The 10840-nt window shown below is 37.9% G+C and overlaps 1 protein-coding gene across 2 annotated transcripts; it reads right to left on the bottom strand.

The window, feature by feature from the left end:
* Window positions 1–469: 469 nt before the first annotated feature.
* Window positions 470–8798, bottom strand: LOC133816116 (uncharacterized). Of its 2 annotated transcripts, XR_009885021.1 has the most exons (6): window positions 8021–8798; window positions 7795–7856; window positions 7189–7703; window positions 6823–7071; window positions 1343–1490; window positions 470–948 (listed from the first exon to the last, which is right to left on the bottom strand). XR_009885021.1 is itself a non-coding variant. In XM_062248783.1 (4 exons), exons 1-4 carry the CDS (start codon window positions 8037–8039, stop codon window positions 7038–7040), a joined length of 630 nt encoding a protein of 209 aa, XP_062104767.1. In that variant the 5' UTR covers window positions 8040–8798; the 3' UTR covers window positions 6780–7037. The 2 variants fall into 2 exon arrangements, 1 of the variants encoding a protein (XP_062104767.1); XM_062248783.1 differs by lacking the exons at window positions 470–948; window positions 1343–1490 and having other exon boundaries at window positions 6780–7071.
* Between the last annotated feature and the right edge of the window lie 2042 nt (window positions 8799–10840).

The raw sequence follows: 10840 nt of genomic DNA, 5'->3' as shown, positions 1-10840 counted from the left end.
CGTCTCAGTTCACACATCACAAATATATCACCACAATCTCATGGTCTCAAGCACAACACGCAAATAATTCACATTTATGCTCCCAACGAGCCAAAATTACAAATATGCCTCTATTAACTGGAATTTGCCCACATGCATATTTAATTCACCTTAACATGCATTTCTAATCACACAATTATTTAATCCACACAATAACATAGTAAAATTAATTATTGCTCTCTCGGCACACTAATCAAGACACTAAGCCTTATTAGCAAATTCGGGACGTTACATAACTACTATTTATTTTTATTATTATTGCGATGAGAACTAAATGTTGAGTTTCACTCATGTTTTAAATTAAAGATTAAAAGGCACTATTTTCCCTACTATAAAGGGATGCATAAGGTAGCTAGCCAATAATAAACTACCACTAAGAAAGAACCTAAGATTTTTGTTCATAAGTTCACAAAACATCATTGTCCACCAACCTCCAAGATCACAGTCAAACCTCCCAGTTGGAGTAATGTCATTGAACAAAATTAGGAAACACTTAGAAGTTTATAAGTGCCTTCATAGACCGAATACAAAATAAAAGGTACCCTAATATCAAAACATTTTGACTTCCGAAGCTAAAAAACAAAACACAGCAAAAGACCAAGTTGTTCATTGCGACCCAATCAAACGTCTAGTTTCCTGGCAGCCAAATTACAACTCCTTGTTCGTGATAACATAGTGGAAATCATATTCCTGCTTTTGGCTTTTTTAGTGGAGAAGCGGCTGTACTACCAAGCGATTCCCTAGCTGCAGTTGGTTTATCACCTAAGGAACTCCAGTGTCACCACTAGCACCAACAACATTAATCTCAAAATGGTCCTCATTATCGCACATGACTTGCTTCCTTAGTTCATTCAGCTCATGACAAACAATAAGATTATTGATCCTATATCTCTCTTCAATTGCATCAAACTAGAATAAAAAAAAAGAAACAAAGGTGTGGTACTCAGAGCATAATACTAAACAATAAAGTAAGAAACAAATTCTACTTTTTAAAAAAGAAATAGACATGTGTAATTATCTCGTAGGCAATTGCATTTCCCTCACTAATGGCCTCCATATACTTCATAGCATAAACATCACAGTCATGCATATTAGTTTGTTGGGGTAACCAAACTTGAAAAGATATTTCAAAGTCATAGAACTTAAGCGAATCCACCCCCCTTGAGCTAGAAATCTCAAAGGCAAATAACTTATCTAGGGTACTCAACTACACTCAATCAAATATAACAAATTAACACTAGCAACAATTATGTTTGATCATTAATTTGTTTAGCAAATATTGTTTTAAAAATGGAGTATTTACCATTTCTTTAGTTTGTCCAACCTCTCGGCCATTGTTTCATCACTGGTTAATGAAACCCAAATGTCAACAACTTTTTATTTTTTTTCTCCCGGTCTACGAACCAATGCCAAGCTTCTGAAAACATGTCACTCAAAATAGGGACAACCATCTACATCAAGAATTAAAAAATAAGTTATTAATTTTTGAATAGCCACGGAATGAGTAGTGATAACCATACTTAGTTACTGTTGTCTTAGTTAGATAATGTTGTATTAAGTAGCTGTTTTATTACTTGTCAAAAAAACAAGAGTTAGTTAAGCTTTAATTTTCTGTTAAGCATTTCTGTTGTAAACTCACTCTTGTAATAGCTACTCTCTATAAATACATATCTTGATCTCTTACAGAAATCAAGTTTTTACTCCATAAAGATTACTCTGCTTTTTCTCTGTTCTCTCTCAAGATTACTCAAGAAGTTCTTACTTCAGAAAAGCTTTTCATGGTATCCAAGCCTCTGACTCACGTCCATGGCTTCCTCTGATTCTGATGCGACTATTGCTACGGCGACCACTGCTACAGCAACTCCGACAGCGACTCACTCATGGAATCCCTTCTCCAATTCGTTATCCTCGTTTCTTACTGTTAAACTTGATCGACTTAATTTCCTTGCCTGGAAATCTCAAGTCCTACCTACGGTCATAGGTCATGACCTTGATGAACTTCTTTTCAGCAATGTTGCCCCTCCGCAAAAATTGCTGTCTGGTAACCCTAACCCTGCCTATGTGGAGTGGAAACGCAAAGATCAGCTCCTGCTTTCTTGGCTTAGGTCTTCCATGTCTGAAGGCATTCTTGCTTCCGTTGCCAACCATTCCACTTCACATGATGTCTGGAGAGCACTTGAGCAACAGTTTTCTAGTCAATCCAAGGCTCGCCTCTTGCAGCTAAAGGGCCAACTCTCCAACATTCAAAAATGTACTTTGTCAATTTCTGACTACGTTGACAAAATTAAGTCATTGGTTGATAATCTTGCCATAGCTGGTTGCTGCATTAGTGATCAAGATCTTGAGTTACAACTTCTCAATGGTCTTGGTCCGGAATATGATCCGGTTGTATCTGGTATTACCTCCAGTTCTGAATCGAAGTCTCTTGAAGAAATTCAAGTACTTTTGATGGCTCATGAATGCCGCTTGGAACACCGTCATACTATGGCTGACATTTCGGGCAAGATGGCTGCAAATTTGACATTTGGCTCATCAAGAAATATGTCTTCCAACTTGTATAAACCAAGTTATGGTTCTGGCAGAGGATCTTCTACTGCAATGGGGTCTAGACAAGCTGGTCGCTCTTACTATCGTAGCCCTCCTCCCTCCACACGCCCTATTTGTCAAGTTTGTTTGAAACTCGGTCACACTGCTGCGATATGCCATTATCGTTTTGATAAGAACTTTGTCCCTCCCAAGAACACAAATGCTTAGCCAAGAGCCTATCTTGCAGAACAGGAATATGATTCTGGTGAAAATGAAGAACCTCAAGTCTACATGTCCACCTCTGTCCCAGATTTTGGTGATGACTCTTTTTGGTATGCTGACACAGGTGCAACGAATCATGTAGCATTTGGTATGGAACACCTTGCATCTGTACAACCCTACAATGGTTCTGAAACTCTTGCTATTGGCAATGGTAAGAAACTCCTCATTCATCATATTGGTGAAGCCTCTCTTCCTTCTCATTCTCAATCTCTTTTACAGTTGAAATCTGTCTTACAAGTTCCTTCAATCACTAAAAATCTTGTTAGTGTTTCTAAGCTCACCAAAGACAATGATGTTTTTCTTGAATTTCATAAAAATTGTTGTTTTGTCAAGGACAAGCAAACGGGGAGTGTCTTGCTCAAAGGGAGAGTTAGGAATGGCCTATATATACTTGGGGATGACTCTACAACTACTACTCAACCTACACTTCAGTGTCATTTAGCTACTGTCTCCAAACTCAACCACAATCCACATATGCCAGAATGTTCTCCTGTCCATTTTCCTTGTACTTCTTTTCGTTGTAATGATTCTTGTAAATCTGTTCATCAGAAAACTCTTTGTAACAGTACTAATATCAATAAAGACAAGTTTTTCATTTCCTATGCTTCATCTCAGCCTCAGTTAAATATTGTTTCTTTACAAAATGATGTGAATCTTTGGCATTCCAAGTTAGGTCATCCATCCCCACAGGTGCTAAGAAAAGTTCTCTCTCATTTGCCCTACTCTCCATCTTTACAGAACCTCAAATTCTGTGATGCTTGTCAAAAGGGTAAAAGTCATAGACTACCTTTTTCCTTATCATCTAATAGAGCAACTCAGCCCTTGGCACTTATTCACACTAATGTGTGGGGTCCCTCTCACACTCCTTCCAAAGATGGATTTCGGTATTACATTCATTTTATTGATGATTATAGCAGATATACTTGGATATTTCCATTAACACTAAAATCTCAAGCATTTGATACTTTTGTTCAATTCAAAAGTTTAGTTGAGAAACAATTCTCATTGCCAATAAAGAGTATTCAAGCAGACTGGGGAGGAGAATACAGAATCTTTGACAAGTTTCTCAAGGATCAAGGAATTCGGTTTCAACATCCTTGTCCTCATACTCATGAGCAAAATGGGAGAGTTGAAAGGAAGCATCGTCACATCACAGAAACTGGGCTCACTCTTCTTGCACAGTCAGGTCTAGACTTGTCCTATTGGTGGCATGCATTTCAGTGTGGAGTTTATACAATCAATCGGCTTCCAACTAGAGTTCTTAATAACATCAGCCCATATCAGTGTTTATTTGGAAAGCTGCCTGACTACAATTTTTTGAAACCTTTTGGCTGTGTTTGCTATCCCCACTTGAGACCCTACAACAATCACAAGCTCAACTTTAAGTCAGAAAAGTGTATCTTTTTGGGATACTCCCCTCAACATAAGGGATATATGTGTGAAAACTCTGCTAGTCGAATCTTTATAGCAAGAAATGTGATGTTCAATGAGTTTCAGTTCTTCTCTCACTTAAAGGAAGAAGATAAACAGGTACATGACTCTTTCTTACATGTCTTACCTTCAACTCAGTTCATTACTTCACCACTATTTTCTACTTCTGATGTTCCTTGTGCATCTGCTTTTTCTGAACCTCCTGCTACTGAGTGTCATGCTTTGAATACTGGTGGTCCACATTTGGCTCCAATTATTGCTGAGACTCCTCAGCAAGCTATCACTACTTCTCTTCCGCAAGTGGTTGCAGATCAAGCTCAGTCTCATGACAAAGCTCCTCCCACCTTTCACTCAGAATCTGCACCATCAGTTGCTCCAGCATCAGGTGTTCCATGTTCAACTGATACTACAAGGACTCATTCAATGACAACAAGATCTCAAAGAGGGATACAAAACATCCATTGATGGAGTCCTTACTGCCTTCATAACCATCTTCTACTCAGGCTGCATTAAGAAGTCCAAGATGGTTTGCCTCCATGAAGGAAGAGTTCGATGCTTTACAACGACAACAAACTTGGACTCTGGTTCCGTTTTCTCCTGAAATGAATATTATTGGGAACAAATGGGTCTTTCGGGTCAAATTAAAAGCAGATGGCAGTTTGGATAAGTTTAAATCTCGGCTTGTAGCAAAAGGATATCTTCAGACCCCGGGGATAGATTATGAAGACACCTTCAGCCCTGTTGTTAAACCTGCAACAGTGAGGACTGTTCTCACCCTAGCAGTCTCTTTCAACTAGGATGTCAAGCAGCTGGATGTCAGTAATGCCTTTTTGAATGGCACTCTAACATAACTTGTCTATATGCAGCAACCAAGTGGATTTGTGGATCCTCATAAGCCCACTCATGTGTGTAGATTGAATAAAGCTCTATATGGATTAAAACAGGCTCCTCGGGCCTGGAATGAAAGACTTAAGCAGGCTTTATTTCAATGGGGATTTCAAGCTTCTAAATCAGATAATTCCTTGTTTGTTTTTGGCTCTGGTCAAACTTTGATTCTTCTTCTTGTTTATGTGGATGATTTTCTCATCACAGGTCCAAACAAGGAACTAGTTCAGCAGCTCATAGTCTACTTGAATTCAACTTTTTCACTCAAAGATTTGGGGTCAGTTCACTATTTCTTAGGGGTGGAAATATTTCGCAATTCTGTTGGCATGTATCTTTCACAAACAAAATACATCACTGATCTTTTAGTCAAGTTACACTTGGAAGGTGCCAAAGCATGTCCCAGTCCCACAAGTTCTGCTCATAAGCTTTCTTTAGCAGAAGGTGCACCATTTGAAGACATAACAATGTACAGGAGCACACTTGGAGCCTTACAATATCTGACATTGACTAGACCAGATGTGGCTTTTATAATCAACAAGTTGAGTCAATTTATTCATGCACCAACAGTAATTCATTGGGAGGCCTGTAAAAGGTTGCTGCGGTATCTCAAAGGTACAATACATGAAGGTATTCTACTCAAACCTGCTCTCACCATGACACTGTCTGCTTATTCAGATGCAGACTGGGCTAGTTGTCCTGATGATAGAAAATCCACCGGTGGCTATGTTGTGTTCCTTGATGGAAATCTGATTTCTTAGTCTGCTAAGAAGCAACAAGTAGTGGCTCGCTCAAGCACTGAAAGTGAGTTCAGATCCCTTGCTAATGCTGCAGCTGAACTTCAATGGCTTACTTCTCTATTAACTGAACTCAAAGTCCCTCTTCATGATGCTCCTGTTCTGTGGGTTGATAATCAAGGAGCAGCTTCCCTAGCTGCCAATCCAGTGTTCCATGCTCGGTGCAAGCATATTGAAATTGATATGCATTTTGTGCGTGATCAAATTTTGGCCAAGAAACTTCATGTTTGTTATGTACCTTCGGTGGACCAAGTGGCTGACATACTTACCAAGCCTCTTCCTGTTGATCGATTTCAATACTTGAAGTCCAAACTGAAAGTGGTTAATACCTCCTTTCGTTTGAGGGGGGATGATAACCATACTTAGTTACTATTGTCTTAGTTAGATAATGTTGTATTAAGTAGCTGTTTTATTACTTTTCAAAAAAACAAGAGTTAGTTAAGCTTTAATTTTCTGTTAAGCATTTCTGTTGTAAACTCACTCTTGTAATAGCTACTCTCTATAAATACATATCTTGATCTCTAACATAAATCAAGTTTTTACTCCATAAAGATTACTCTGCTTTTTCTCTGTTCTCTCTCAAGATTACTCAAGAAGTTCTTACTTCAGAAAAGCTTTTCAAGTAGGTTAAACCACTTTAAAAATGAATACTAAATAACCTCTTGACAATGCTTAAAACTTCCACAATGATGTTTCTTCCAATTGCCTTGACGAGAAGCATGACCGATTGGGAAAGGGGCTAGTTGTTTTTCCTTTTAAATTATAAACCAGATAACATATCATCATCAATATCAAAATAAACTATGCCATACACAGAATCCATAAAAAAATCAAACTATATTAATAAAGTTATACTCCATCTTACATAAATTATTGTAGGCATAAACCAAACTGAATGAGGTTGTCCAGATCGATATTTCTTCTTCTCTTCGTTTGTCAATATTCTAGCATAGCATTTTATTATCTGCAGACAAAGATTTATTAAATAAGAAGTCCAAGAAAAAAGAATAACATCCAAAAACTAACTTATTAACTCTAGCTATTTTTTAAATAATACTTGCCTCCCTGGGAACTCATTTGTCAGGCAACAATGACAGCATGCAGTAGCAATCCACTTGCAAGTTGGTGTAGTCACACAGCACATGCTTGTACTCATTAGCAAATTACAATTCTACACATATGCTAAAACAACTAAGATAAAAAAAATAAAAAAAATAAAAAGTAAACTTACAAATCACTAAGAACGGGGTTGTACATATAGTTTGCCAATTTGTACATCTGTGGGAACACGTATGCTCCCAGCCAGAAAGGCCCTGCCACAACCCGATTGGCTAAACAAAAATTTTGGTAACCCTCAACACCCCACATATTCACCTCAATCAATTTAGAAAGCGTGGTAGTGGCTGGAATAAGATAAGCATTTCCCACAGCGGTCAAATCAAACACTTCAGGTACCTTTTCAAGGTCGTCAGCAGAAAATTCCTTGTCTTGGGCATTTACTCCTTCATTTCCACTATTTTCCTTGCCTCTACAATCTACATTTTCTTTTGGTTGAGAATTGTCCCTCATAATACTTAACTCCCTTGATATAATAATCTTAAGAGTATCAGGTAGGGCAACCGTCAATGCAATCAGTGCTTCCATCTGATAACCAAATTTTGTAACCTGCTCTAGCAACATTGTATTGGAGAAACTCCCACTCACTTTTCGACTCAGCCCAAGAAGAACCCCATCAACAATTCTATCCTGAAATGTAAATATAATTTTTCTTATTGGTTCTGAAAATGCAATATCAACGTGGAATATTAATAAAAAAAATATGTCTACATGGAATTACCTCTCTGCAAGCACTATAGCCACCGTTGTTCAAAGGATAAGTCTTTAGCTTTTGCGCCTCATCTGTCCAGAATTTGATTGGTGAATTGGATCAGTCAACATACATCACAGGAACATCAAGATGATACATATACAAAAGTTGTAATAACGCAATGTAGATATATAGTAAGTATTAATTGAATCCCATAAAAGCAGCAAAATGCAAATTAACATACTTGATTTCTAACCTGGAGGAAAGTCGTGCATCCAATTAGGTGGACCAATTGGCCAGCTTGTTACTTGCCAATAGACTTCATAAGCTCTCCAAAAATGTGGGTGGCCCAATTGTGGGAAGTAATTCTACTCAAATCAGACACAACAATAATATATGACGTACACAGTTGATTCCAAGTTTCTGGCACCAATACACTCCCAACAATAAGCATGATCATACTAGATAAAAAATAATTGTCTGCGTCCTTGTAGTTCACTAGATGAAGTTCTAAAATCTGACCTTTCGACCCGTCGCTTCTTACTAAGCAACCTAGACTTCAACTCTGACTGGGGAACCTTCTCATTAGCTTCGATCACATCATCCTCGTCGGGTATATCCATCACCAGCTGCAATATCTTCCCAGATATCGACAACTCTTTCCCATATAATTTTAGGCAGCTCTTACTGACATCTACACTATCCACTAGCCACGGCACTAAAGGAGTGTAGATGTTAGGGAAATCTTTCCTTAGAAATGATCCAAATTCAGTTGCTCTTACCATTGATTTCTGTTCCTTAGACATCATGCACACAATTCGACTTACCCTCTGAAACGAGCATCTAGTCACAATTTCCCCTTTATGTTCAGCCGCTGATTGGGAATCTACCTCTACCCCATCATCTTCTTCTTCAAAACCTCCTTCCAATTGCTCATCACTGGAAGACTCGTTCGAATTCGATAGTTGCACTTACTTTCTCTTCTTACACTTGCTAGTTGAAGTAGTTTTCAAAGCTTTTTTCCATTTCTCACTAAGGTCCTTTTGCATCAAATTGCATTTTAAAATAAAAACGTAAAAATCATTATTTTAAAAACAAGACAAAAACGATATACCCCAATACAAAAGTTTAACTAAGTCATGGCATACCAAAGATACTTTCAGCCTTCTCTGTTCCCTCAATAAAGTTATTCTTGTGTCATTGCTTTCAATTGCGCTTCCATGTAATAACAAGGAAATTTTTAACAGTGCAAATTGTTAAATAAATAACAAATGCAATATGTGAAAAAAAAACTAACATTAGTTTTTCCATCTTTTAATTACTCTTGGCTTCACCGACCTTTTATCGTTACCACACCACATTTTTTTCCTCATTTTCAATGACCTATATAGCTGTCTAAACAACACAAAAAATACACTAAATAAATTGAACACAATATTCGTACCAATGGAAAATATTACTTGAAATAGAATAAGCAAAAAAATTACTGATCAATACTGAATTTCCACTAAATACTATGATTCCATCGATTTATATTATCCATAATTACCTAATTAATTTCCAAAGCTAATGCAATCACATACACTTGCATGACAATGTAGTTAAAAATATTAAATGACAAAGTATACACATTTAATTTGGTTCAGCCCAATCTAATGGCACACTACCACTCTTTCCTTTAAGCTTCCTATGTAATAAATAAGTTACACCTTAAAGCATTCAATTCAAGATGAACCAAATAAATCACCCAAAAAGCTAATTTAAGTTTGTAACGACCCAAAAATGCTAATAGGGTTTAGTGCATTGGTTAGCGTGTCGGGAGGGCATAATTGGATATATGTGTGTTTAATTGGTTAAATGCGTGACTATGTAGCATGCATGATTTATATGATTATGTGAATATATTATATGTATGTTTATGAGTATTAAATATGCATGTGGGCCCTTTACCCCTTATAAGGGCATATTTGTAATTTTTGTTCGTTAAGGGCATAAATGTGATTATATGTGATTAATAGTTGAGACCACATTATTATGTAGAAATATCTGTAGTATGTGGCTCAAGATGATCCTAGTGAGAGGATTATCGGAATAGTCACATCAGGGTTTAATACCCTGCTCGGGGAAGCCTAGGCGTATTTTGGGAATTTAGAGAATATTGAATAAATATTTGGTAATTAATTGGACACGACAGGATTAATTGGTAAATGGTAGGAACAGTTGAGGAATTAGTGGGAATCGAGAAAATGACCATTTTACCCTTAGAAATCATTAGAGCGCTAAGTAATTCAAGGGGAAAATTGATCTTTTGGGGTTAAGTTCACCCATGACACTTTAGAGTTTACCAGAACTAATAGGAAACTAGACGAAACTTCTCAGCCTTTTCACTCTTTCATACACGTTTCTCTCTCCCTCTCTTGCGCCTAAGAAGATTTTGAGGTTTTGGGGGAGGAAACCAAGGGAATTCAGCAAGAAATTCTGGAGGATTGAGGCTAGAAGTTCACAAGAATCAGCTGGGAAGTTTGGGAATTGAAGCTCAAGGACTGAAAGATCAAAGCTGAGGATTTAGTTGTCATTGAGGTAAGGTTTTTTCAGGTTTCTAAGTTTGTTGAGCTTTTGGTTGAATTGGATTTTTGTTAAGGGGATAATAAATTTGGGCATTTAGGGGAAATTGAATTAGTATTCAACGCTTTAGATGTTGTTCTGAAGTGTTGAGTTGAAATCTAGGACTGGTTTTGGATAGGATGCATGTTAGGATTGGATTTTTGGGGGTGAAGGTTGAGGAAAAACGCTGGAAAGGGAGGATTTTTGGGTGTGCGGCCTTGGGTTGCGGCTCTGATCTTCAGGCAGCGCGGCCCGCATGCTTGAAGAGGCTGGGGTGCCTCTGTTTCTCCAGGTGCGCAGCAACCCATGGGGTGCAAGTCGTGACCCATGCCCTCCAGTAGGGAGGGCCTGGCCTCTGTCTAGGGGGCAGAACGTGACCCTTAAGGGCAAGTCGCGACCCTAAATAGAAGCTAAGGGCAGCTAAGTTTTAGGCTCGGGAATTCAAACCTAAACGCTCGGGATGAATTCTACT

The sequence above is a fragment of the Humulus lupulus genome, chromosome 2 (genome assembly GCF_963169125.1).
Source record: "Humulus lupulus chromosome 2, drHumLupu1.1, whole genome shotgun sequence".
Taxonomy (NCBI): Eukaryota; Viridiplantae; Streptophyta; class Magnoliopsida; order Rosales; family Cannabaceae; genus Humulus; species Humulus lupulus.
This window is presented reverse-complemented; position numbering and strand designations above follow the sequence as displayed.

Coding starts and splice junctions, on each gene's coding strand:
- LOC133816116 (XM_062248783.1), bottom strand. Junction 7,704..7,794: donor GCTATAGTGCTTGCAGAGAG/GTAATTCCATGT, acceptor TTTACATTTCAG/GATAGAATTGTTGATGGGGT. Junction 7,072..7,188: donor AACCCCGTTCTTAGTGATTT/GTAAGTTTACTT, acceptor CCAACTTGCAAG/TGGATTGCTACTGCATGCTG.